At 40.9% G+C, this 23,880-nt stretch overlaps 1 protein-coding gene across 6 annotated transcripts in view; it reads right to left on the reverse strand.

The window, feature by feature from the left end:
* Nucleotides 1–829: 829 nt before the first annotated feature.
* The window catches only part of LOC142489585 (serine/threonine-protein phosphatase 2A regulatory subunit B'' subunit beta-like), a 68,880-nt gene continuing 45,829 nt past the window's right edge, over nt 830–23,880 (reverse strand). For 5 of the 6 annotated variants that reach the window (XM_075590609.1, XM_075590610.1, XM_075590613.1 and 2 more), the window contains 11 exons: nt 22,452–22,555; nt 20,275–20,377; nt 19,838–19,912; nt 17,048–17,134; nt 15,990–16,143; nt 15,417–15,465; nt 14,675–14,761; nt 13,523–13,698; nt 12,107–12,225; nt 11,916–12,022; nt 830–2,187 (listed from right to left, as the gene is read on the reverse strand). In XM_075590609.1, the coding sequence (XP_075446724.1) occupies nt 2,043–2,187; nt 11,916–12,022; nt 12,107–12,225; nt 13,523–13,698; nt 14,675–14,761; nt 15,417–15,465; nt 15,990–16,143; nt 17,048–17,134; nt 19,838–19,912; nt 20,275–20,377; nt 22,452–22,555 (1,206 nt within the window). In that variant the 3' untranslated portion in view covers nt 830–2,042. Of the gene's footprint in view, nt 2,188–11,885; nt 12,023–12,106; nt 12,226–13,522; nt 13,699–14,674; nt 14,762–15,416; nt 15,466–15,989; nt 16,144–17,047; nt 17,135–19,837; nt 19,913–20,274; nt 20,378–22,451; nt 22,556–23,880 lie in introns of all 6 variants that reach the window. The other variant, XM_075590614.1, reaches the window with a different exon arrangement.

Consider the following 23,880-nt stretch of genomic DNA (forward strand, 5'->3'; position numbering starts at 1 on the left):
TGCAGTCGTCAGTTGGTTCAGCCAATCAGGGCGAACCAGCTCCGTGACGCATTCGCCACGTCCTCACCCCCCCAATCTCCTGCAGCCAAGTGCACAGAGCGCTGTGGTATTTCTTTAAAGACCTTTCACTGTATGCAGAACACTGTGGCCTGGGTAATTGGTTAACTGGAATATGGCCAGTTCCCCTACATGTGTATAAGTAGGAATGTTTTGTTTACTGTTTCCTCATTGACCGAGACATTTAAAGCTGCAGTTCAGTCAATATCCTGCATGTGTTTTTTTTCATAAATCAGTTCTGTAGTAAGAAAAAATACTTTTAGCATTTTCTGTTTTTAAAAAACAACGTTGAAAGACCAATTTTCTTGTATTCTATTTTAACAGCTATTTGCTAAGGCACTGCCCCTTCATGTCCTGTCACAAGCCCTGGCACACCCCTTTGTGAGCCCTGCCCTCCCTCTAGCACATGTCAGTGCAGGATTGCTCATGAATATTCATGAGCTTCCACTGACGGACTGAAGCAGAATATAAACAGATCCCTTCACTAATTATGTCACCAAATTTCGCCGATCAATACATGGAGAACGAATTGACCTGTAGCTATGCAGTTCTTTAGGTAATTAGAGATTGCCCACATGAAACTATTGAAGTAACAAAATAAATAAAAATTAAAAAAAAGACTGAACTGCAGCTTTAAATCATGAACATTATAGCAAGAGTTTAGCACAGCAGGGAAGGGACAGATTGATGGACTTCATTACATCCTAGAAATAAGTAGATTCATGTATGGCGGCTGACTTTGTACTCTAAATGCTTCACCAAACAAGGTACCTTGTTGCAAAAAAAATAGTTTATTTCAAAATACATTTTTTGTTTTTAGTCCTTTAAATGTTTCTACACAGCAAACATTTACAGCTTTTTTTTTCCACACAAGAAAAGTCAATTCTGTTTTAAAATAACACTAAAAACCCATCAGGTCACCAAAAAACTCTTAAGTTTACATATGTACATTTAAAGGCACTCTGACCTAATGAAAAACATTTGATGCCATTTTGTTTGGTGAAGGAGGCTGTATATAAAGTTTGTGACATGAACATAAATTGATGATAGGTGGAATGTGACAATACCTAAACGTGAAGATTCCATTCTAACCAGTAAGAAAAAATAAAGAGTTTAATGCCCACTTTACTATAGTGCTAATATAATGCTTTAACCTCTTTGTCTGGAGGGGACAGCAATACACTACTTTCGAATGTATTGCTGGCCCTCTGGCAGAAAAGGAGTTAAAGCAGCATCATCACAGAACGCAATCTATACCGAATGACAGTGGCACATGGCATCTTTCCTGTGGCTTTATACCAAGCTATTGGTCACATATAATACAAAAGAACATGAACAAAATATGTTCTTTGGCAGAGCCCAACAATGATGCAGAATAAGTGCCCTATGTGCTACAAGATATCTTACCGTACGTTATTCCCAACACTTTCACTTAGCATTAAAATGACAGATGTAGTTCCCATGAGACATTACCTCTGTACATTGTTACTTTTGTTAATATTAGCGGTGACTTAGACTTTAAAGGACAAACTCCAGTGTTTCTATCCCATCTGGTGGTGTAGACTTACCAATGAAGATTGCAGCAGCAAGGGTCAAAAACGTGCTTTACAGAAGAAAAAAATAAAATATTCATTTTTGTATGGCTGTATTAAAAAAAAAAACCACATATACATACATACACACACACACACACACACACGAAGCCACAATATTGCAGTGCATTGATCATCTACCATTGTATTCAACACAGCAAAACTATGTAATCAATGTCAATAAATACTGGTCTATTTTGCAGATTAGTTTCAGCATTAAATATAAAACATCGGATGCCATTATTCAGAAAATAGAAATTCAGTCTTCTTTTGCTCCGAAAGTAGTCTAGAAATCGTTCCATGTACATAGTTCTGTTCATTTGGGGACAACAAACAAAAGGTGCTGTGGCAGTCCAGCTGCGGGGAACCCCTGCTATACAATGCAAGGGATGATTACTCAAAGTCATCTTCATATTCATACTCCTCCAAATCTACATCGGATGTATGGGACGGCATCTCAAAAAATGGTCTTTTATCCACTGCGTATTTATGATCACTTGTCATCTGGGGGTCCAGGGGGTTTAGTTCGGCATCACACCTGAAACAGAAATGAACGAGTAATAAAACAATAGTATTGGCAGGATTATTTAAATTTTGTTAGTACTAATAAAATCCTGGCTTCTGGAAGTCAGCAGCTTTCATGTCACATCATTTTGATAGGATCCACCATCATGTATTTTTCATAAACCAAATATTAAAATGTATTTAAAAAAATTCCGCTTTTTAAAATCACTCAGTCACGAGTTGATTCTCCTCTGAAATTCATGCTTCTCATATTTTTAAAAACCCTCCAACACATTTAACTTTTAATATTTTCATGGTGGCCATATCATATTTAAATATACGTATATGCAGACAACTGCCCACAATTTAACCGGCCCCATGTTCACTTTGGTCCAAGGTAAAACTTAAATGTGGTCATCGTGATTTTTTTTTTCTTATAATAATTTAGCACTAGTCATTACAACTTTGAATCAATACCACGTTTGTACGTTTAATTATGATTCTATAAATAGTCAGTAATGAACACATTTTATGTAGAATATTCTGTGTAAAACGGTCTACCAGTTTGTAGAGGGAGAGGGTGTTGGCCGGTATTAAAGGGGTTGCACCCCATATGGCCACCCCCTGACCTCACCAGGGAGGCAAGGGGGTTAACTGGACTACGGTCCAGTAAGGTGGGTTACACCTTGTCATGTCATGAAAATGTATGTTCCCCTGTTCCCATGTTTCATTATAATTCTGTATTTTAAAGATGTTTTAAAGTGCATTTCTGTATCTCCAGTTCTGGAGGTCGCAGAGAGTTGATATTTGGCCAATATGTGGAGTCACTGTAGGCATTAAAAACTGGCAAATTTCAACCCACTGAGCCCACCAGAATGGAACTTATTAATATGTGTAGATATTAAAGTATATATATGGTATTTTGGATCTGATCTGAAAATGCAGACTCCGTCTGCTAGGCTAATAGGTCATGAAGGGCAGCCGGCTGATTGAACCTAAGCACCGTGATCAAAAGTTAACTGCCTGATTGTTTACACTAAGTACTAATCAACAGATCCTGCCACTCTAATTGTTACCTGAGGGTGGAGAATCATCAAACTGGAGTGGTTTATAAGTGTTATGTCTACACCTACAAACAATGCAGATACTTCATTTGGTAAACTGGTCGTCGCCCCTGATCTAATTATGGGGCTACCCATAGAGTCCCAGTACACATGGGCTAATTAGCTGGGGGGCATGGGTTAATCTGTGTCTCCACGTTAGGGATTGGATACCGATAATTGTTCACCAATAGTCTGTATTCAATGTTAAGAATAGGGTTACACAGGTATATAAACTGTGTCAACCCTACAGTTTTTAGTTCTTCTTCTGATACCATCTTGAATGTCACCGGATTGCTGGAGAATTGCTAGCTGATACTTCTCCATTACCCAACCCTAAGTAAGTGCTACCTTCTTGTCTGTTAATTGTACTATATTGCTGTGTTCACCTTATTTAAGGAATAAATTATATTTTATTATATCAAAGCCTCGTTCAGTTCAACCCAGATATTTGGTGTTCATTATATCTTGTCATAAGTTACCGTGACACAGTTGTAATGTTTGTTTTATAGTTTACATGTGTTCACCTCATTGCGCTGAAAGCCTAGTTCTACTTGGCAAATTATATTGGATTTCTTCCAGTTTTATGTAGCAGTCAAACTGTGGCAGAAAAGTAAAGTAGTGATACTCTCGCCCTCCAACGGATTTACAAAATGTACAGTTCTCTTCTTACAGACAGTTATTTTATATTGGCTTTGCACCTTTCCGTGCTTAGACCACAACATATTGTATGAAGCAAATACATAAAAAAGTTAAAAAAAAAAAATATTTTAGAAATTCTGCATGAGAAAAGAAAATGGAAACACTGGAAGAACAAAAACAGCAATGAAATACAAATAGTTACATGAGAAGCTGCATTTTGTTACCTAATTTGCCAAATAATTCAGACTTCACCAGTGAGAACCCTCTTTATTTACACTCCAGGGCTAGTGGGCAGTAATTGTAAGGGGGGCATTCACATTACATTCCACTTGCTGTGTGTAGGTTCGTGTTAAACGCCAAATCCCAAGAAACGTTAGGAGATGAGCATTAGCAGGGCTCGACAAACTCACTTGCCCAGGGCGAATGGATTTTGGGAGCTGGCGAGGCTGCCTCCTCTCCCCTAAGTGTCTGTATTGCTGCTACCGGCTGCCTGAACCTCCAGCCAATCACAGTGCCCTGTCGGCAACAGTCCTGCCCCCAGTGGTGACATCAGCGGGCTCGCCCATTCAAGGCCGCAGACAGAGAGGAGGAACCAAGCGTGTGTGGAGGCGAGAGATGTGCTGAGGGAGAAATGTAATGTGCAGAATGGGGGGGGCAGGAGGGGGAGAGAGATGTGCGGGGGGGGGGGGAGGGAAAGATGTGCGAGGGGGGAAAAGATGTGCGGGGGGGGGGGGGGGAGAAAGATGTGCGGGGGGGAGAAAGATGTGCGGGGGGGGAGAAAGATGTGCGGGGGGGGAGAAAGATGTGCGGGGGGGAGAAAGATGTGCGGGGGGGAGAAAGATGTGCGGGGGGGGAGAAAGATGTGCGGGGGGGGAGAAAGATGTGCGGGGGGAGGGGAAAGATGTGCGGGGGGAGGGGAAAGATGTGCGGGGGGAGGGGAAAGATGTGCGGGGGGAGGGGAAAGATGTGCGGGGGAGGGGAAAGATGTGCGGGGGGAGGGGAAAGATGTGCGGGGGGAGGGGAAAGATGTGCGGGGGGAGGGGAAAGATGTGCGGGGGGAGGGGAAAGATGTGCGGGGGGAGGGGAAAGATGTGCGGGGGGAGGGGAAAGATGTGCGGGGGGAGGGGAAAGATGTGCGGGGGGAGGGGAGAGATGTGCGGGGGAGGGGAAAGATGTGCGGGGGGAGGGGAGAGATGTGCGGGGGGAGGGGAGAGATGTGCGGGGGGAGAGATGTGCGGGGGGGGAAGATGTGCGGGGGGGGAAAGATGTGCGGGGGGGGGGAAAGATGTGTGGGGGGAGGGGAAAGATGTGCGGGGGGAGGGGAAAGATGTGCGCTATGGGGGGGAGAGATGTGCGCTATGGGTGGGAGAGATGTGCTATGGGTGGGAGAGATGTGCTATGGGTGGGAGAGATGTGCTATGGGGGGGAGAGATGTGCTATGGGGGGGAGAGATGTAGAAAGGGGGAGTCTGGGACGGGAGATTGGAGAAACTCCCTCCTCCCCCTCCTCTGAGCAGGGAGGATTTGTCCTGCAGCCTGGCAGAGGTGTCCCAGGCAGCATGGGCAGAGACTCTGTAGTGCCCCACTCAGGACAGCGATGAGGAGGTAGGAGACTGGAGCAGGCTCTGCCCCTCCTCATATCTCAGATCTGTGCACTCGGCTCGGGGCTGTCTGCTTTCCTTCTCCCAATGGTTCACTTTCTCCCTGTATTGTATAATGTGTCACTGGGGTTTTTTTGTTTGACTTCCGCTGGATCAATATACTGTTAGGGATATAGGATAAGGTATCTGTCGTCTAAATGTAATTTTTTTCCAACCTCATCAACTATGTAACAATGACTAATTGTAGAATTGTATAAATGTAAAACAATTAATAAACTATGTTATCAAAAACGAATGTTATTAGATTAGGAATGCATTAAAAAAATTAAATTGGGGGCGGGGCCAGGGGGGCGAGTAGCTTTTTTGGTCAGACAAGTAGCTTTTCTTCTAATTTGTCAAGTCCGAGCATTAGTATGGGCAATGTGACTCACAAGAGCCACTGGGACGTTTCTGTACATCTCTGCTGTCAAAATGTATATTTTGAACGTGAAGAAAGGTGTCGCTTGTGGATAGCATGTCAGTAAGAGACCACTTTGTTGCCATCAAATGATTGTGTCCTTAAAATTAAAGCTCATGCATAGCCCAAAAGCACAATCTTTTGGACAAATGTATTATGCCACATCCAAATTCTCCCTCCAGCAGAGGTAAATGAGAATGTTCACAGTGTTAGGACCTGCTTACTGTTCATGCCGTGATGTGGCTTGCAGGCTTATAACGCTTTGGCCAAAGGGTTTAACTAAACGACCCTTACGAGAATATTGAAGTATTTTACCATGTATTTTTGTCACATTGGATGTAGCATTGGGCATTTCTATCTTTTGTTGTATACAAATGTATTTGCCTGACTCCTACCTTACAAGACCATCTCCTTTATACATAAAAAAAAAAGTTTGAAAAATTACTCAAAATAGAAGTTCAAGTGTCATGTCTTGGGTGCTCATCTCAGGGAGAAAAAAAATACAACGATTTGACAACGTGGATTGAACACTCACCCAGCCATCTGGAACGGTTGGTTTATGGAGAACTTTCAAAAAAGAATTACAATATGGGAATAGTTTTATATGCTCTTTAGGGCATGTATAAAATAACTAGCAGTGGAGCGAGTAGATGCTCGTCTCTGGAATTCAATTCTTGCAGTAACATTTTGACTACAAAAAAAAATTAAAAGGTGGATGCGGGGAGTAAAGGAGGATGCGGATTAGATTTAGGCACAGTAGCCAAGGCATACATAATGAGAGAAATGTGATATCACTGCTTTGCGGCAAATATCTCTCCAAAAAAAAGCAAATTCCAGATACAAAACTATATTTACAAAGTGTCACTGTTCAATCTAGAAGAGAAGAAAGGCTCCCTGCTCAGCTTAGTCTTAATAGAAGAGAATACGTGTTAAGAAGTTAATAATGCACAACAAGAATCAAGTATTAGAGCAACAGGAGAGGAAAGCACCGTGTGCTCCACTCAATTACAAGATGGGATATGACTGGGTTGCAGACTATTGTTATCAATGCAGTTCTTTTTCTGCACAGCAATTTAAAGAAAACTAGTTAAAATTAATTACCGAGTTTTGCATAAGAGGTTGCTTTAAAGAGGCAAGTCAAGAGACACTTAAAACCAAAAATATATATATTTTTTCATTATATGCAACTTCTGATTACCTTTATTGAAAACGAATGACCTAAGCGGATGATCGATTTGTTCTCCTGTAATCGATCAGCAAAGATCCAGCTCCCCAAGGTCACCAAATGGCTGTCTTCCAGTATTAATCAATCCTTCAGTCAGTGTAACTAGGCAGCTACAATTTATTCTTATACTGTATTATTAAGGTAACTGTCACGTACGACACACCTGTGAGCACGTGACCTGCATACAGGACAAGGGTTAATACACTGCTCTCAAGCTGGCCCACTTTTCCCCTTTGCAAAGGTCCCTCAAATGAACAATATCTCCCATCAGTCCGTCACAATAGATCATGTCACGAACAGCACACAAGTGAGCATGTGACTTAGATATGCAACCAGGGTTAAGACACACGGCTACTCTAGCCAACTCGCCTTTCTCCTGCGCAAGGTACTTTGAATGAGTTCATATTAACCCCTTACTCAAATGCATCCAGATACATAGTAGATGAGGTTGAAAAAAAGACGTTCATCAAGTTCAACCGAAGCTAAATTTAGACGACAGATACTTTATCCTATATTTGTACTTGCAGTATATTGATCCAGAGGAAGGCAAACAAAACTCCCCCGTGAAAGATCATCTAATGATATCTCATAAGGGGAAAATTAAATTCCTTCCTGACAAATATTGGCATTTCAGATGACTCCCTGGATCAACAGCCTTCCCATGTTTACTTATTTGGTATATCCTTGTATACCTTTCCTTTTTAAAGAGATGTCCAACTTTTTTTGAAGATATCTATTATATCTGCCATCACAGTCTCCATGGGTAATGAATGCCGCATTTTAACTTCCCTTACTGCAAAGAACGCTTTCCTTTATTGCTGGTGAAATCTCCTTTTCTCCAACTTTAAGGGATGGCCCGAGTCCTTTTACTGCCCTTGGGATGAATTGTTTATTTGAGAGCTCCTTGTATTGTCCCCGAATATATTTGTATATAGTTATCATATCCCCTCTTAGGCTGCGTCCAGGGTTGCAGCAGCTGTGCGGAGGCGCGCTGAGGCTGAGGGAAAGCGGGTGCTTTCCCTGGCCTTGGGGCGCGCGCTGTCCTGGGCGTGTTGCTGGTGAAATTTCCTTTCCTCCAACCTTAAGGGATGGCCCGAGTCCTTAGTACTACCCGTGGGATGAATAGTTCTTTTGAAAGCTCCTTGTATTGTCCCCGAATATATTTGTATATTGTTATTATATCCCTTCTTAGACGCCTCTTTTCTAATGTAAATAAATCTAATTTAGCTAGCCTCCCATAAGTTAGAATGTCCATCCTCTTTATTAATTTGTTGGCTCTTCTCTGCACTCTCTCTAGTTTCATAATGTCTTTTCTTAGGATTGGTGCCCAAAATTGTACTCCATATTCAAGGTGTGGTCTTACTAGTGCTTTGTAAAGGGGCATAATTATGTTTACTTCCCTTCCATCCATTGCCCGTTTGATGCAAGATAAGATCTTGTTTGCATTTGCAGCTACTGCATGACACTGGACACTTTTGCTAAACCTGCAGTCTACAAGCACTCCTAAATCCTTCTCCATCAAGGATTCCCCAATACATCTCCATTTAATTTTTAAGTCGCCTTTTTATTCTTGCATCCCAAATGCATAACCTTACATTTATCTGTATTAAACCTCATCTGCCATTTACCTTCCCACGTTTCCAGTCTCTCCAAGTCCTTCTGAAGAGAAATTACACCCTACTCTAACTCTATTACCTTACACAATTTAGTATCATCAGCAAAGATGGAGACTTTGCTCTCGATCCCTACCTCAAGGTCATTATTAAACAAGTTAAAAAGCAGGGGTCCCAGTACTGATCCCTGAGGTACTCCACTCACGACTTTAGCCCTACCTGAAAAAGTTCCATTTATGATAACCCATCTGCCCTTTAACCAGTTTTCAATCCAGGTGCATATATTATTACTGAGTCCAATTTTCTTTATTTTGTACAACAACCTCTTGTGTGAAACCGTATCAAACGCCTTTGCAAAATCTAAGTAGACCACATCAACAACATTACCCTGGTCCAAATTCCTACTTACCTCCTCAAAGAAACAAATAAGGTTATTTTGGCAAGATCTATCCTTCATAAATCCATGCTGACTATTACTAATAATTTTGTTTTCCATTAGGTATTCCTGAATATTATCCCGTATTAAACTTTCAAGTAGTTTCCCTACTATTGACGTCAGGCTTACAGGTCTGTAATTTGCCGGTTGTGATCTAGTTCCCTTTTTAAATATAGGCAACACATCTGCTTAACGCCAATCTTGTGGTACTGAGCCTGTGGAAATGGAGTCCTTGAATATTAAATATAATGGTTTGGCTATTACTGAGCTTAACTCCTTGAGAACTTTTGGATGTATGCCATCGGGGCCAGGTGCCTTATTTACTTTAATTTTTTCAAGTCGCTTATGAACTTCTTCCTCAGTTAACCAATTGTTCATTAATATGGAGGTTGTGGCTTCCTCCTGCGGCACTACTATTGAACTTGATTCTTCCCTGGTAAACACAGAGGCAAAGAATTTGTTTAATACCTCAGCTTTTTCTTTATCTCCAATAATCTGCCTACCCATCTCACACTGAAAGGGTCCTATATTTTCTTTTCTCATTTTTTTGTTATTAAGGTACGTAAAGAACTTTTTAGGGTTGACCTTACTTTCTATTGCAATCCTTTTTTGATTATCCATTTTTGTTAATTTGATTGCCCTTTTGCAATTTTTGTTACATTCCTTATAATTCTGATACGATGTCTCTGTCCCGTCTGACTTAAAGAATCTAAACGCCTTCCTCTTCTTGTCCTTTTCCTCCCCTACCTGTTTATTTAGCCACATTGGTTTTGACTTATTTCTTTTATACTTATTACCCAAGGGTATACACTGATAAGTGTGCTTTTCTAACAATGTTTTAAAGACTGCCATTTATCTTCTACATTTTTCCCTGCAAAAATATCATCCCAGTGTATTACTACTAGATTAGACTTCAGTTTATTAAAATCTGCCTTACTAAAGTTTAAGGTCTTTGTTGAACCCAAGAAATCTATTTTTTGATAATTTATTTCAAATGAGACCATGTTATGATCAATGTTACCCAAATGTTCCAGGGCTTGAATATTTGTTATTACTTCTACATTGTTTGATATGACCAAATCCAGTACTGCCCCTCTCCTGTTGGTTCCTCAATAATTTGGGTCATATAATTGTCTTTAAGCACCCCCAAAAACCTGTTTCCTTTTGTTGTAACGCTAATCTCATTGCCCCAGTCTATGTCTGGATAATTAAAATCCCCCATTATGCAAACATGACCCAGTTTTGATGCCTTTTCCATTTGCAAAAATATTTTAGCTTCCTCAATCTCACAGATATTTGGTGGTTTATAGCATATTCCCACAAACATTTTCTTTATACTTTTACCTCCACTGCTAATTTCTATCCACAAGGTCTCTACATTTTCATCATTCCCTTCAGACATCATCCCTTATAATAGGTTTTAGATCCGGTTTAACATATAAACATAGTCCACCTCCCCTTCTATTTGTTCGATCCTTCCGAAAAAGGGAATAACCCTTTAAATTAACTGTCCAGTCATGAGTTTCATCGCAAACACACCTCTGTTGAATTATGATTTCATAACTCCAGGACAAGACTTGTATACCATTCTTTTCCCATTGAAAACCCACTTAAGCCGACCCCTGTCGTAAATCCACTGCTAGGCTGACTGTTTTACGACAGAGGGAAAAAACACAACGCATTAGAGACGTTTAAATTCTTCCCTCAATATATAAACGCACTCAACTTCATTTCTCCAATACTTAGACAGACGTGAGTCATATCAATAGATTCAGGTGATTATGACGGACGTAACCAACTTGCTCCAAAATTAGAGCGACAAATGGATCTGTCCCTGGCTACATCTTCCAGACCTCAAGTGTCTGGCTTCACTGAGTGTTTCGCCTTGCAACGATTACAGATATCTGAACGGTATACTTAAGCTCTATCCTAATCACCAGATATCCTAATTTTGAATAATTTCACTCTTTTGCTGAATACTTTCTTAGCCACGCCCCCTGAACCTTGCAGAACCCTCCAGAGAATGCTTTTGAAAGTACCTCTAAAAGTGTCCTGTTTACTTGGATGTCAGAGGGGCCATAAATGAATCCCCTCTCTGACAAAACAGATGCCCTTATCTCCAGATTCTAGCAGTCCTAAATCTAGGCCTGGCCAAGGGTTGAACAGGCCATTAAACATTTCTTTGTATATTAAAAAAAACTAAACGGTAACCATATTAACCCCTGAAGCACCAGATGTGATTAAAATACATAATATTCCCTGCCATTTTCATTACAGTAACATTATGTATTGTTACAGTTTGCAGCTCAACCTGCTGGGAATAGTGGCAACAAAATAAAAAAACAGGAAAGTGTTGCAAATATCTTGCACTGCTGGGGAAGACTGTTAAAACCTGCTTCAGAAATCAAAGGATGCGGAGTATATTAAAACTCATTAAAAATGGCACTAAGAGTTGAAAAAATTATGTAGTTAGTATTATTGAATACTAAAGAACTGATTTATTAAGAAACCCACATGTAGGATATTGCATGAACTGCTCCTTTAAATATGATTAAACACAACAATTTTAACCATTAAAGGCAACAGGTACCCAACAGGATGCTAATGTAGGTATAACACTAAGACAAGGTAGTGAAAGGGAAGGGAAGATTTGACATGCCTCTACTGCTCTAAAATGTGTTCATCTTACTCATCATTCCACTGATCGTTTACTGCCTCTTCTGCAACCAAGATGGCGTACTCTTCAGCAGCATACTTTTCCCAATCAGAAAGTTCCTGTCCTTCGTTTTCACCAACCTGGAAACAAAAAAGTATTGTTTAGCATCTGTTTCCTGTGGAAGGTCACTGCTGTCTCAAATATGCAGCCTGTTGGCCACCTACCCTCAAAATAGAGAAAGGGTCTTTCTGCTCATGGTCCAGATACTTTTCCAGATTTAAGAAGGTGTCAAAAAACAGATTTGCCTGCTTGCATTTCTTCAAGTCATGGAGAGTAATCTTCCCTGTGGAAAAGTTACAAGGATATTATATATTTAAACTGCTTGCAATTTCATCGGCATGCAATATAAAGAGAGAAAACTCTGGTAATGTTAACCATGCACCCAGTGTATGCTCCGCAATCGGAAAAGGTAATTGCATTTATCATGTTTAAGTGTTCATGCTACAGTGTTTAATGTTACATACCGCAACCTTGTGAGCCAACATCTCTTGCCTGCTTAGCTAAAGGCGCACTCAGCGAGACACACTTTTTTTTATAGTCCGATTGATGCAAGGGGCGGGGGGAGGGAGTCTCCAGAGCTGACCCGCTCCGGGGTCCCCTGCACCCCAAAATATTTACCTCGGAAGGGGGGTTCCAGTATCTCTGCGCAGTTTAAATGTCCCATGTCACGCAAGCCAATAGAAAGCTGCAAAGGGATGATGTTACGGCTTTCTATTGGCTCACAGGACATTTAAAGCCGTAATTTTGACGCCCCAACTGGTCTTCTCTGGGCTGCTGCCGGCATCCCCTCCTGGAGGTACGTATCTCGGGAAACGAGGTCCCCGAAACTGAAATGAACGCAGTTCAGCTATGGAGAACTCCTGCTTCAAACCCAAGAAGAAAAAAATAATCGTCGCCAGCAGTGCCTCTTTAATTGCCAAGACAGGACTGTCAGGAATCCACTTATTGGTATCCAGGGCAGTTGGGAGACTGAATTTTGCAGACGTACGAGCACTCGCATCGCAAGTTGAACGACCGCGGTTACACGGGGTAATCACTGCAAGCTGGATCCTGCCAAGAAAAAAAAAGGCACTTCAGAGGACTTTTCAATGCCAAAAACAGAGTTTTAGTAGTTGATGGATCCACTTTTAAAACTCTGTTTTTGCTAATGAATAGTCCTGTGACGTGCTGTGTTTTTTCCTTGACAGGATCCAGCTTGCTAGTGAATCTGGCCAACAGCAATTTTCTTTCTTTCTCCCATTTACAACTATGCATCTCCACACATACTGAGTCGCAATTCCAATGTGATAATTTCCTTCATCCCAAAATAGTGGTGGTTGTACACACATTGAACGTAATAGACCAAAACACTGTTCATAATAGCACATTTACCAATCTCTCCTCAATCAAAATTTTGAAATGAACACATCAAGTCTTCTGCAATTTATCAGACAGAGAGAACGACAAAGTCACACCTATGGCGTCCATGCTCTTGGACGGTCATTCAGGTTTCTAACATTTACAAAAATCATCTAAATGAGGGCCAACAAAAAGAATACACAAAAATAGAGCAGAGTCTGCAGAGAGTTCATAGTTAGTACCTTCACACTGGGGCTTCACAACATCCAGCATCTGGCAGAGGCAATCCTCAAAGCGTAAGGGGTCAATTCCCATGTTTTCCATTTTATGGCACTGCTCCTCGTAGAAGTATTCTAGCTCATACATTGACAGCACTCCATCACCATCAAGGTCCATGCAGCGAAACCAATACTCAATACTGTGTGTGGCAAACAAAGAATGTTACTAACTAGGGACATCAGGAGGAACAATTTTGGGGACAGAGAATTGCACTGGCAACAGTGTCAAGGATTCTAAAACCCTAAAAATACTAATACTTTTTGGAAGCGGCTCAAGATATTCGGTAAATCATAATTGTGTGCGTGTATAATTTGATTTATAGTGCCAACCATGTACGCAGTGCCTTACATTGGGCGGTAAATAATCTACATTACAAACAATAGGAATAAGCGTCACAGGCATATTACAAGATAAGGCTAAAGGAGACCCTGGCACAAAGAGCTTACAATCTAAGTGTTATGTTGGCAGGCTTAAGGACATTAGGAGTGAAAAGTGCATTATTAGAAGTGCAGGCGGGAGATCAAGCGCAAGTGAAGTTAATAGCAGAGGCGTAAAACATTTAATGAGGTGCTTCTTTTAATCACTGCACCACTCACGTCTTGTGACACACAGATACACACGATATACCATAGAAACTAAAACACAGACAATACATACTATTTTAAATGATGCCACGGTACAGTATTTGTTTTTGTACCGTTGATCAAATTATGAAGAGAATGTAAAAAATAGTAAAGGTCTTACATTAGTGCAGTGTTTTCCCTTTATTGCAACTCCTACATAATGTACACGATGGGAGTACACAAGGAAAGTACTATTACACCTTCAATGGTTTTTGTAAGTATCAATAAGCAGTAGCAGCAATGTTTAAATAAAATACAGAAAAACAGAATGTATCATTTTTACAGTACTGCTGTAACCCACCTTTACTATGTATTATTCGACAACAAATGAATAGCATATGTTTGGTACCGATGTGAGATTACATATTGGCACCTGCAAGACATGCAGTTCCTTATTTACTCAACACGTGCAATTTTATAAATATTTACTGTGATGAACTTCATGAGAACACTCTGCCTTTTTTTTTATGAAGAAAAGGTTTACTAGCTCACCTTGTTGGTGTCTTCTTGTCCTCTTCAGATAAGAGAAACCATACAAAATCAGCGTAAGTAATCTTTCCTTTCTGTTCTTTTTTGCCTCTAGAAAAATGGAGCATGGAAGTTTAAAACTTGTCATCTATTTAGCATTACAAACTATTGCCTCAACGCAAGAAACATCACAACATGCATAAATATTAAATGGGTCAAAAAGTAAAAAGACCACTTGAATCCATAACCAGCATCACCGAGGGCTTGAAATGCTCGGTACGTCTGCAGTAAACAGACAACTGCACATTAAGCACACAAATATGCTGCTGGGAAGCAAAATCATTGCATACATATTTTTTGTCAAAGTGTTATAATCCTATTTATGCTTTTAAAACATGCCACTTATGCATTGAACATGATCAATTTTAACAAGCATGTTTGTTGCTATAGCAACCATTTGCTAAGGCACAGCCCCTCCGTGTCCTGTCACAAGCCCTGGCACACCCCTTTGTGAGCCCTGCCCTCCCTCTTGCACATGTCAGTGCAGGAGTGCTCATGAATATTCATAAGCATTTCACTCACACTGGAAAAGGGGCGTTTATCAGATACCAACTTGTAATGACATCACCAATCTTCACTGATCAATCAAACGAGAACGGATTGATCTTCAGTAGGTAAGTTGGTATTACACACATTTAACTATTGAAGTAAAAAAACAACACTTAAACAGCTTGAAATACTTTTTAGACAAAACATTCTCAATTACCGTGTTACGGCGCCTGAGAATATTCTCTCCAGGATCCTACTCGATATGGCTGTGAAGAGACAAGTTAAACACATAAGTACACAACAGAATCATTTTGTATGTACTAATTTACACATCTGGAGTTTCTAATACAGAACACCACAAAGCCCGTCCCCTCATAATGCTGAATCCACGTATAAAGATTTGAATTTTCCAACTCCTCAAAAACGCCAATATAGCAAAGCAATTATTACGAGGACTGTCCTTTGTTCAGAATTATTGTAACAATGGTGACAGCAACTACACAAAATACACGTTCTTTACCTTAATATTAACTCCTTAAAATTGGGGGTAAAAAGAAGGTAGTGTATTGAGGGTAAAAAGAAGGTATATTGTGGTCAGTTTCAAATGGGAAGAGATGCGTGACATTTCTCTTTTGATAAAAAAGATGGTTAAAATGAGCTGAAAATAAGCGGTAATCGGTTTTAAATATTTAGGCGAAAAAGGAGAATATATCAGATACACCTTTATTTTACAACAAAACAAGCTTGTTTACAGCACCAAAAACTAATTTGAAGTGACAGGTTCTCATACCGTGATCGTTATGCCTGGATAGATCCCTCTGATCAATGTACAAGTCATGATCAGTGTCAAGCTCCCAGAATTTACAATAGATGACATAGAAATGTTCATAAGAAAAGTAATCTGCTGACTGATTAATATCTTCCTCCTCTAATAAAGCCACGTGCTGTAAAGAGAACAAAAAAATACATTGACAATCAGTGCCCTGTAATGCACACAGCAGCACCTCATCTCTGGATAAAATGTGACATACAGGAGGGTGCTTTGCAGGGAAAAGCCTGTACTTCTGAGGTAAATGCATTCAACCGCATACAAAGAGAAGAGAAATGCACTTTGCACACCAACAGTTGTGAGGAACTCATAGGCTAGGATTCACTAGGTTCCGATAAGGGATATTGGAGCTTGATCCAGAATTAACAGCTGTTGCCTTTAATTTGTGAATCTCCCCCATTGGGGCAAATTTATCAAGCACCGGTATGGGTTAGTGCAGGCGTTGCCGTGACGTTACCATGGCGTCGCGCCTCCAGCAGCCGGCTGAGCCAAGGTAAGTGCAGTTTACAGAGGCCTTCACCGCTTCCCCGACACTTAGCCTCGGGAAGCGCGCAGGGCCTCTGTAAAACCCGCGGCCCCCGCAGACAATCTCACGCCCCCCAGTTTGCGCACCACAGGGTTAGTGCAACAGATCCAGTGTTGCCTCCCATTCCCATATCTTGAAAAGTAACTTCAACATTTTAATGAGAAAATAGCCGTGATTCAAAATAACTTCTCTCCTTAGCCACGAGGCATTTACCAACCATTATGAGGTTTTGCATCCTCCTTCCCCTACTTCAGTGTTTTTCAACCTTTTTTTCGCTAGAGGCACCCCTAATTATAGTGCTCAGTTGTTGTCACCCCTACAACAGGACAGGGTCACAGAAAACGCAGGACAGAAAAATGGAGTGTCACACAAAACACAGGACAGACCAGATACACACACCACAGGACAGACACCAATCCTCCCGTCTCTCCAGCCCATGCTGCTAATTCCTGGCTGCCCGGCTTCTAACATCTCCTCCTGAGATCCATCTCACCTGCAGAAAATTACTTTTCCTGAGTTCCGCACATGTGATTCGACCAGACCAGGATCTGTTCACCATATAAAATATCCGCTGTACAACCTACAAGAACAATACAAACTGCAATGAGAATAAAGGACTGGCACATGAAGGATAATAATCACCGTTGCAGCCGAGACAGCACCGTGAAGCACGTGCTGTGAACACTATAGTATCTCAGCATACCTACGGACATATTTTATCCGCACAATCACTCTTAATGTACAATGTATATGGAAACCATTTCATAATAATACTTTGAAGCTGGGTTTGAAAGTCTCCACTATGCGCTGAAACATTTAGTACAGAATGTCCATAACCTATTCCTGGTACGGGAAGCCAGGCCTGATTTCAGGAAGAAGCAATGAATATGCGAGTGCATGGAAAAATGGATCTCCTTCAGACTTCCAAGCAAGAGTGTTTTTTTAAATAAACGAGCCACTTCTACTAAAAACAAATCTTGCCTGGAGGACTCAAAGAAAACTTTAGTGTGCGCTCAATTGCATCTTTTGTATTATTTGTGAAATCCAACAAAGAAAGTGTTACTACTCTACAGAAGGCAGATAAGCAGAGTACACTGTCATTTTTCACAGCATTTTTTTTTTTTTTTTTTTTTTTTTAAGTTCTCCAAAATGTGAAATGGGACAGCTGGCCAGGAGTCCAGACATGAGCACTCCTCAAATACACATGAAACTTCATTAATTCGTGCCTAGCTGCAGGGCTCATGGAAAGACCATTTCTGGCTTGAACTACAAAGAAATTTCCCCTAGCACTAATACTTTGTCTTGAATGTCAAACAGATGATTTAGTAATATGCAGATGGATCAAGTTACAATATACAACTGGTGTGAAAATAAAATTAACTGCCACTCGCAATATCAGTGGGTGTTTGGGCATTTCACAAATCATTTAGACAACTGGTTGTTATTCCCCTATGTTTTTTAGACAAGCAAGAGAGCAATTATATGGGGGTTGCTTACAGGAAATAGTACATGAAATGTAATAGTGACTTCTGCGTGTATACCATCTACATAAAAAAAACCTTCAGAAATCTAAACATACAGTACATGGCAATATTTTTATGATCAACACAGACATATCCGGTGTGTCAGGCATTGATCGTGAAGTGTGAGGATTCGCGAGAACGTCAAAGCTATGTTGAGAGGAGAAGAAACTAAAAACATTGCATTGTTCCATGTTAATCTGGTCATTGTTGAGAAAGGTATAGTATATCACTACTGCACAGCTGTATTCCTGTGATGGAATACTTCACAGAAAGACAAATAACACAAAGAACAGCTAGTTATAGCCTAATGCTCACGGCCGGCCATCATTAAATTGTTTTTCATTTATAGACACAAATGAATAAAAATAGGTATAGATTCATTAAAAAAAAAAAATATATGATTGGAGAGAATAAAGGCTGGGAAAACTTTCGCTATATGCATAATAATTGTTACTGTACTGAAGGTTGCCCACGGTATAAAACTAAAAACCAAGATGTTTTTCCATTTAAAAAATAATACATTTACAAAGGAAGTTGCACTATACTGGTTATCTAAAATCATTTTTTTTTTTTTAAAAGATCCATCATTATCTATAAAGTAATGGTAACCAAGAGATGCACGGGCAGCTCTGCAGGATTTTTTAAATCTCAGGCTCCCCACACACAAGCCACACACTCTGCGCTACCTGCACCCTCACCAAACACAAACTCACCCCTTTCTTATATGCATACACTTCATACTCACCCTTATTCATAACACACTCCATATTCACATCCCTTCCCCCCCTTGTCACAGAGCACCCTCACCCTCTTTCTCAAACTGCCCCCCTTCACATGTAGCACATTCATCACTTTCCTCCATCACACATGCCACATTCACGGTGGGAGGCAGCGTTCTAGCTTTCCTCGCTCTCCTCTGTGCTGGGCTGAGAGAGAGCGAGAAGGGGCAGATCATAGCCTCTTGGTCTCCAGACAGAGCGGGATGCCCCAGCTGAGCAGCAGAGGTCACGGCACCTTTGTTGATAAAACACTAAAACTGAAAGACAAAATCGCTACGAAGCTGAATCTTTTACGCAAAGGCAGGCTACACCGTTTACAAACAATATGTCTCATAATATTGAAGTGGATTAGCCGAAAAAAGAAACCGGCAATAAAAGAAGACCCATTCACATGTGCTCTTCTGGAGGCCAGATTTCTAATGCTGGTTATGCCACTTCAAGGTTGAAAAGCAGGAGTGGCCAACTCCAGTTCTCAAGGGCCACGAACAGGTCAAGTGGCCATTGAGGACTGACAGCCACTGAGCCACCTATGCTGAAGCAGGGATATCCTTAAAACCGGACCGGTTGATGGCCCTTGAGGACTGGAGTTGGCCACTCCTGTTGTACAGCTTAGAACATGTATTGCTGAATTGTTCCGACTTCTGCTTATTCTGGAACAATTTCTTGGCTGCTTCTTCATAGAATGCTTTAGATGGCAAAAGTCACCCAGAAGAAGCAAAAACTGTAGGTATTTTGTAATGAATCTCAATGCACCTCAGTCTATGATGCCTCCAGTATCAGAACTTTGTTTTTTGTATAGCTGCTATAGTATGTGTTTGATTTTATGAAGCACTATCCTTGAAAAGGTACCGCCTGCTTTTGACAATACGGTGCTCTGATCTCTCTAAAACTCAGTAGGTCTGACAGAACAAGCAAAGTACAGGAAATACTAGAGACCACCCAAGCAGAAATAAGAATGCTCAAAATAAAATAATCACTTACTGTGGTGATGTAGCGAGAATGAAATTCTGAGGCTTCCCTCAAAAATGTTAAGTGTGGATGGCTGTTCACCACGTCCTGTGTAGAAGAGTGGGAAATTAATTACTTGTACACAACATAATATTACACAACGTAGGGAACTTAACAATCATCAACAGCAGAGAGGTTCTGTGCAGGATAGTTCCAAAATAACATGACTACTTCCATGTTTAAACTACTTGTACGTTTTACCATTCAAAAGAAGAACAGAGAAAAGGACGACACAGCAGAAGGATAGCATATCCAATTTCCCTTTCTGCACAGCAAACCTAAGCCCATACTTCCAAAGCAAAATGGAGGAGTGCTATGACGTGTAAACTTTTCAAAAACATCCAACAGAAAAATAAAGACACTTGGAAACGGAGAACTCTTTCACCGCACAATGAAAGGTTAATGCTTACTTGTAAAAATGGAATGAAGTCCTCCTGCTCCAAATAAGTGCACCCAGGCTTTGCCAGAAGCTGCACGAACCTCACGGCGTCACTGTGACAAGTCTGCAAGATCCTAAAATACAGATGCACGAAAGCCACAAGGAATGAAGCAAAGATCTCAAGCAACGACATTGCCAATCATTATGGCACCATATTTGATTGTGAAATACTCAGTATTTTTTTTTTACCAGTTTGGACAAACGTTAATCTGTGGGAATCAGTAATAGCCATCTGAAGTTCCCAAAACAATAACTCACAATAAAAATGCACATGACAGGAGTTCAAAACAAACTTCAGATTTACCATTGCACCCTTATTGCAACATTATATAATGTGCATAAAAGTGAAGGAAAAAGGCGCAAGAACGTCTGAAAATATCCGTGGACAAACTAAATTATTATGTGAATAGTGATCTAAAATAGTGGACATAAGTAATAAAGAATATAATACAAATGTATGAAATAGTTGTTTCTTATTCGGTCTTTTGTTTCCCTTATACGGGTGCTGCTCCTTGACACTCCTTTAGGCCTTCAATACTGCAAACACACGGCAAAAGAAGCGCAATTCAAAGGGAAAAAGAGAAATGCAGAAAACGATCTAGTGCAGATTACTTGTTAGTAAGGGGCAACCCTACTTCAAACTGTAGGTGACACATTCACATTTTACAGATGGACCTAGAGCCTTGTAACAAGGGTGTCCTGATCTGAAGTGTGGTATGCAATAGGAGAGAAACAAATAGTATAATACTGGTTTAATATTTATGGTCTACCCTCAGACATATGTAACTGTGCATCCACCACCCGGTGGGAGATTTCGCCATTACTACATATGTGGTGCATGATACCTGCTGGTAAACAGGAGGGCAGAGTCGTCCGCAGATGGTAGTGGGGACACAGGATCAGGTTTCTGGGGTACATTACCCACATATCTTTAGCAGTGCAGCACCTCCATATGCCGTAGACTCCAGGGAACTGAAAGTGATCTCCCACGGTAGAACCGATTACTGTAGTGACCACGGTTATTCTAACACAAACCAGTGGCAATCGCCAAAAAGACCCAGGTACACCCAGGTACATGCCTTAAACTAGACCCAACATTTCTGCATTGATTAATGGCCCATCAGATTAACAACAGGGGTCCCTGGCAGTCCCATTCAAACTCAATGGGACTGCCAGGGACCCCTGCTGTGTTAATCCTATGGGTCATTAGTCAATGCAGAAATGCCTTAAACTAGCCAGGTTACACCCAGAATGTAACTGGGCTAGTTTAAGGCAAGCCTTAGAATACTCGTGGTCTCTGTACCTCTCCCCCAGTAAGATCACACACCAGGCAGGAGGTATAATAACAGGAACGGTTTATTCTCTTACTCTGTGCAGCACAGTACACGGCAGGATTCTGCCCAATACAGCAACTGTCAGCTACTCACTGAAGGATGGTCCCTGGACCTTCACTACAGGCCAAGGGCACCAAGCTCTGTGTGACCTGCCCCTCTCGTAGGTAGAGGCACTCCCGAATTTGGGGTGGCACTGCCCTTAAGTACAGCCATGAGGAGGGCACCAGGTCTGGCTCATGAATGGTCATGCCCAGGCAAGATGTCAACGGATAGCGCCGTCACTCAAGTGCAGCTCCTCGGAGGGGGAAGACTCCATATCAACTACTGGCAACCTGATTGTACGAGGGCTTACTGCCAGTACAGGGGCAGAATAGTAGCCATCAGGTGACCTGGCTTCACATACATACAGGCCCCACAACAGGCTGTGCCACCGTTGTGCACTTGCTGACCCCCTGATTGTGACGTCACTTCGGGTTCTCGCGACGAGAGACAGCACAATCAGGGGAAACCGAGTTATGGTGGCACCTGTTTTTATTACATGTCTGAGTAGACATCGGCTGAATTTGTCGTTTACATTTTTTTTTATAGTATTATGCTATTATTTCTCTCTATCCTACTGCATATCACACTATGGAGCATGAAAGATTTGCAAGTGATAAGACACCTTTGTTACAAGGCTCTATGTCCATCTGTAAAATATTGTGAATTAAAAGAATCACATTGTCAGTATACTTAATTCAATAGGAATACTGAATACTACTAGGTAATTAAAATGTTATGTAAGTGCAACCAGTGCATGTTCATGAGCACTTACTTCCTCCACATAGCAACAAACTTATGGACAGACACGTATCCTGTCCTATCTCCGCCAGCTCCATAAAACAATGGCGCTTTCCAATAAAGAGGACAGTCACAAGCCTTAAAAAAACAGTAAGAATGTAATATTAGTAAGTCACTGGAAAAAAAGGATAGAATTGTAAAGCTAATATTATACACAGGTTACCGATGAACGAACAATTAATTCAGCATTTACGCAGACAAGACCCATCATATTTTGTCAATTGAATAGCAGAAACCCCCACAAAGCAGATAACGATCATATGCAGGCTATAAAGCATACAGTCTTCTGTTCAGATCCGTTTACCAATTAAGCGGTCCTAGAAACTTACAAACCCAATGTCAAATAGGGTCATGAAGTCATAATAATGGTTCTCAACTTGGTTAAGGATCCCTGTCATATTGTGAGATTCTGAGGAACCCCAGCAGCCCTCTCTAATAGCGCGTCTGAGATCAGATGCATTTTAAGAAGCCCCAACCCTCTCTAATAGAATGTCTGAGATAAGATGCATTTTAAGAAGCCCCAACCCTCTCTAATAGCGCGTCTGAGATAAGATGCATTTTAAGGAGCCCCAACCCCCTCTAATAGCGTGTCTGAGATAAGATGCATTGTAAATTCTTCTGTATCTGGTACAATTTTCAAATATGATCTGAAAATTGCAGGGAACCTATTAGGGGTGCTCAGGGAACCCAATGGTTCCTAGGAACCACTGTTAAAATACTGTAATAACGTAGTAGCTGTATCTTTATCCTTTGTGCCACGGCTTCGGCCCGTAATATCGATGGACACTGGCATGTAAAAAAGACATTGGGGGACAGAATACTTTGCACAAACCTGCATCATGTTCCAAGGTTTTACAAGTTATAGGAACCACAGTAAATTCCATCAGGAAGTATCAATTTTTTTTCCACCCTAACACTTGCTCTGCGATAAGAAACCCATGTACCGTTATGAAAACTGAAACACTGCAATTACTGCAGCACAGTGTATTGGCAGATGAAAAATCATGCAAATATGTAAACCCATACTGATAGAATAGTTATGGAGCGCTCTTCTTAGAATACTTTGAAAATATTGTAAACTCTGCATTTCTATGCAAAATTAGTTATAACAAAGTTAGTATACCAAGTTCATAAATGACAAAATGGACTTGTTCTTGCATTATATGTTTGAAGTGGCCATTTGGGCTGAAAATTCCCACTGAACGCAGGGATTTTTTTGCACTTATTCACTTGTATTTTCAACAAAAACCATTACAATTCCAGTATTTTCTTGATCAGCAAAGGTAACTTTGTATATGCAGGACAGTGTTAGCAGTGCCAGGAGAAATAGCATTGACACACTTTGGAATGATAAGAAAAGGCAATTTGTTTGTATCACTGTACTTATGGGGCGATGGCTGGTT

Source organism: Ascaphus truei, chromosome 3 (genome assembly GCF_040206685.1).
Source record: "Ascaphus truei isolate aAscTru1 chromosome 3, aAscTru1.hap1, whole genome shotgun sequence".
In the NCBI taxonomy this organism is placed as follows: domain Eukaryota; kingdom Metazoa; phylum Chordata; class Amphibia; order Anura; family Ascaphidae; genus Ascaphus; species Ascaphus truei.